We start from the raw sequence: 3,695 nt of genomic DNA, 5'->3' as shown, positions 1-3,695 counted from the left end.
TTATTGCAAACGCAAATACATACAACCCAAGCAAGCTACACCATTAATACACATTATAATCAGAACTGATTTATAGCAACCATCCGAGACGGGCTAAGAAGATGGTAAGAGCCATAACGCTTAGCCAAGCCACACCCTTGAGGAACCTTTGGGTTACCACAATCGTCCATTTCCATCAGCACCTTGTAGAACACTTCAACGTTACAAGGCAGCACAAGAGGACCTTGGCTGTCGTACCCGAATTCCGACTCAGCTTCTTCAAGTAGCATCTTGAAGAGAGGATGGTTTGCATATTCGGTTTTCACCACGAACCTTTGCTTTTGGGGTCCCACGTAGACGGAGAAGCAGCCCTCGGGAGCGACTTGGCGCCTGCTGGCGCGCTTCTCTTCCCTTTCGGGGACCCCGAGGTTGATATGCGGGCAGGACCTGCTCTTGATTGTCAGAGCAGGCACCATAGTAGTAGTAGTAGTAGTCAAGTTGCGGCCACGGCCTATTGATTTGCATCGCTCCCAGGTTTTGACTATCAAGCCCTTCTTACCCTTTTCCTTCATCACATCCAAAGATGACTGGAAATTACAATGAATAAAGAAAGAGAAGATGTATATGGATGTTGGGTTTAAAAACCACACACAACACCACCCTCTTCCATGAATTTAATTGCAAGGAGAAATCTTCTTCTACTTTGTATTATGAACAAAATAATAAAGGGCACACAAAAAAGTTGTGAACGGGTCGGATCCAGTTTAACCCCGGTCGTAGACCAAATAAACCATGACCTTCACTCTTGGGATCATTGTGTTACTCATACTTTCTCAATGAACAAAAACAAATGGATCATGCAAAAAGAGGGACTGCCTAGCCCCCAAAATAAGGAAAAATATGGATGAAGCCCGCCCCAAAAAGAATCACAAGAATTTGATCAAGTTGTAGTGGTGGTTAAGGTGGGCATTAGAAAGAGGGAGTGTTTTGAAGAATGCCAGAAGGGTAGGGAAATTAAAGGGAGGATATAAAGGGGAAGAGGAAGGAAGCAGAGAAAAGCTTCACGAGATAAGCTTTGCGTCTTTGATGGGGCAATCTCAGCATGGAGAGGCGGTATATAAAGCCCACATGTATCATAGTTTATTCTTAAATATACCCCCTTGTCAACGCCACACAGGCCCTATTTTTCTCTCTGTTAAATAATTCTTTAATTTTATTCGATGTAATGACATTAATAAAGAGAGCTTCAGTATTTTATTAATTTCAACTGTTTATTTTATAGATATTCATTTAATGTTTATTTTAACAAAAAAATCATTTGAATTCAAAATTATTTGACCAATCAATTAGATTGTTGTTATTATAATGTTTTCTTAAAGCACTGTGTTGGTCTTTAATTAGATGCCAAGCTTTTTCCTAAAAGTATTTAAGAATTTCTCAATAGAAGAGGACTGAACATCAATATATCCGAAAAATATAAAATGAGTAATTTATCAAAAATAACTTACATTATTGAGTGGTACTATATGAACACATCAGGGGTGAACAAGTAGCAGTTTACACCATTACTGGCAGTAAGAATTTTTTTGTTGTTGAGAAATTCTATGATTGCATTTATAATTCAGCCAAAAAAGTCACTAGTCACAAAAGGTCCATTACAATAACGGAGCGGTCTAATATCAAAATTAAGACAATCTGGTGTATCTCCATTAACGATCAGGCAAGATCGAAGAAACTCTGGCATAGGCATCCCAACTAAGATTGCAAACTTAGAATAATAAAAAAAAGATAAATTTTGAAAAAATCAAACCATAACAATACAAATAAAACTCTCACAAAGATGAGATGAAAAGCTCTCACAAAGTCAACTTTTCTATTTTCATAATTGTAATTGAATTGACCTATTCAGTGTTCATATATGGCAGAAGGCAATTCGCTTGGTACTTGCATTAATACACTACTCATTATGGATTTGTTGACAGTTAGTAGCATTTTCGTTAGTGCAGATATATATGAGGGCTGATCGAATCAGAAAAACCTGTGCTCAACCAGAAAAACCTCTATTATTCAATGAACCTAACCCCATTCTATATGTCACGTGAAAAATAAGTATACAAAACAAGCCTACACTACAGGGCACCAACTATATATAATGGGTCAAGTGGCCAATAAAGAGTACCTTTGGCTTTCACGCGTATGTGCCTTTTCTTTTTATATATATTCTTGTGAATTTTATTTCAACATAATAATGCTCATACGTGTGCCAATGGATTTTATTTATTTATTATTTTATTTTAGAATATAAAAAGATAATGGATAGTTGTGTTTTATAAAAATAAGATTTATTATCTGATTTTTTTTAAAATTTTTTAATATGAAAAATTGTGAATTTACCATATTATCTTCATTTAATTAATAATTTCAATTCTTAATGTTTGTATTAACAAAGGGTATTTTCTAATATTTTGAATGTTTCACCATTCTCTACCTTTTGTTTTATAGATGGAGATGAATATATATGCTTGCTTTATAATTTTATAAAGAGTGTTACTAAACGAACCCTAAAATTAACTGAGTATACCATAAGATATAAGTACACTATAATATTTAAAATAAAATATAAAATTAACTAAGTACACCCTATTTCACTACCAAAAATACCCACAGTACTCCCTATACAAATGAAATAATTGAAAATATTTATTCATAAAACTAAAATATTAAAAACCAACCCAGTCCCTCACTCTCCCTCTCCTCCCACAATCACCTCCACACCCAACCCCCACCCGTGGCCCGCCCATTCCTTCCTCCACCACCACCCATCTCCAAGTTCTACACCCTCCCTCCCACACATCCCTTTGTACCCAACCCCATACCCAAGGCCCCGAAAATTTATCAAGGTACCCAACCCCCTGCCGTACCCCCAGATTATCATCTTGATGACCATCGTACATCAAGTGGGCTTAGCACACTTATATTCTTTTATTCATCATGTCAACTAAATCCATGACAATGTCATTTCCATCTCGATCAATCAAAAGAGCTTTCCTACTTATATGAGCCAAATTCATGTCATCGTGCTCTTTGACTTTCCTAGGTGTGTTCCCATATGAAAGATGAATGTTGCCCTCTCTTGAAATTAAGTATAAATGAAGCCAAGGTGGTGGGGTTTCTTTTGTTTTTTTTTGTTTTAGTTATTTTTCTTTTATTAGTTGCATACTGGAATCAATATGTGACAACATTTCTTTTATTATGGTTGAAGATGGTGAGGAGGGTGTATTTATTAAAATTACATTAGTTTCACAATTAAAAAAAAATATATATATATATTCTTTTTGGTCATTTTATATTAGGGTAAATTAGTAATTCAATAAATAGTTTGGTAGTAAGGTGTATTTAGTTAATTTTAAGGTTCGTTTAGTAGCACTCTTTTATAAATTAAATCTCAAATTTCCAAATATAATCGTACTTGTTTGTGGCGTCAGTACTGATAATTAAAATGTTGGTTGGCTGCTGACTTATCCCTCACATAAATCTATAATTTTATTCATTTTTAAAGAATTTGTTGTGACATTATATGGATGTGTTGAATCACTAATCATTTTATTCCTTTTTATATATAATGTATTAATTTGTGGAAATATAAATATATTTGGCTAACATGTAGTTAGATACGGGATTTCGAGCTTATGCATTAGAGAATATACATTTATCTG

At 34.7% G+C, this 3,695-nt stretch overlaps 1 protein-coding gene across 1 annotated transcript; it reads right to left on the bottom strand.

The window, feature by feature from the left end:
* LOC117615657 (auxin-responsive protein SAUR32-like) lies at positions 1-1,061 on the bottom strand. The gene has a single exon (XM_034344781.1). It carries the CDS (start codon positions 549-551, stop codon positions 60-62), a length of 492 nt encoding a protein of 163 aa, XP_034200672.1. The 5' UTR covers positions 552-1,061; the 3' UTR covers positions 1-59.
* Between the last annotated feature and the right edge of the window lie 2,634 nt (positions 1,062-3,695).

This window comes from Prunus dulcis, chromosome 1 (genome assembly GCF_902201215.1).
Source record: "Prunus dulcis chromosome 1, ALMONDv2, whole genome shotgun sequence".
NCBI lineage: Eukaryota > Viridiplantae > Streptophyta > Magnoliopsida > Rosales > Rosaceae > Prunus > Prunus dulcis.
This window is presented reverse-complemented; position numbering and strand designations above follow the sequence as displayed.

Coding starts and splice junctions, on each gene's coding strand:
- LOC117615657 (XM_034344781.1), bottom strand. CDS start 551: ATGAAGGAAAAGGGTAAGAAGGGCTTGATAGTCAAAACCTGGGAGCGA.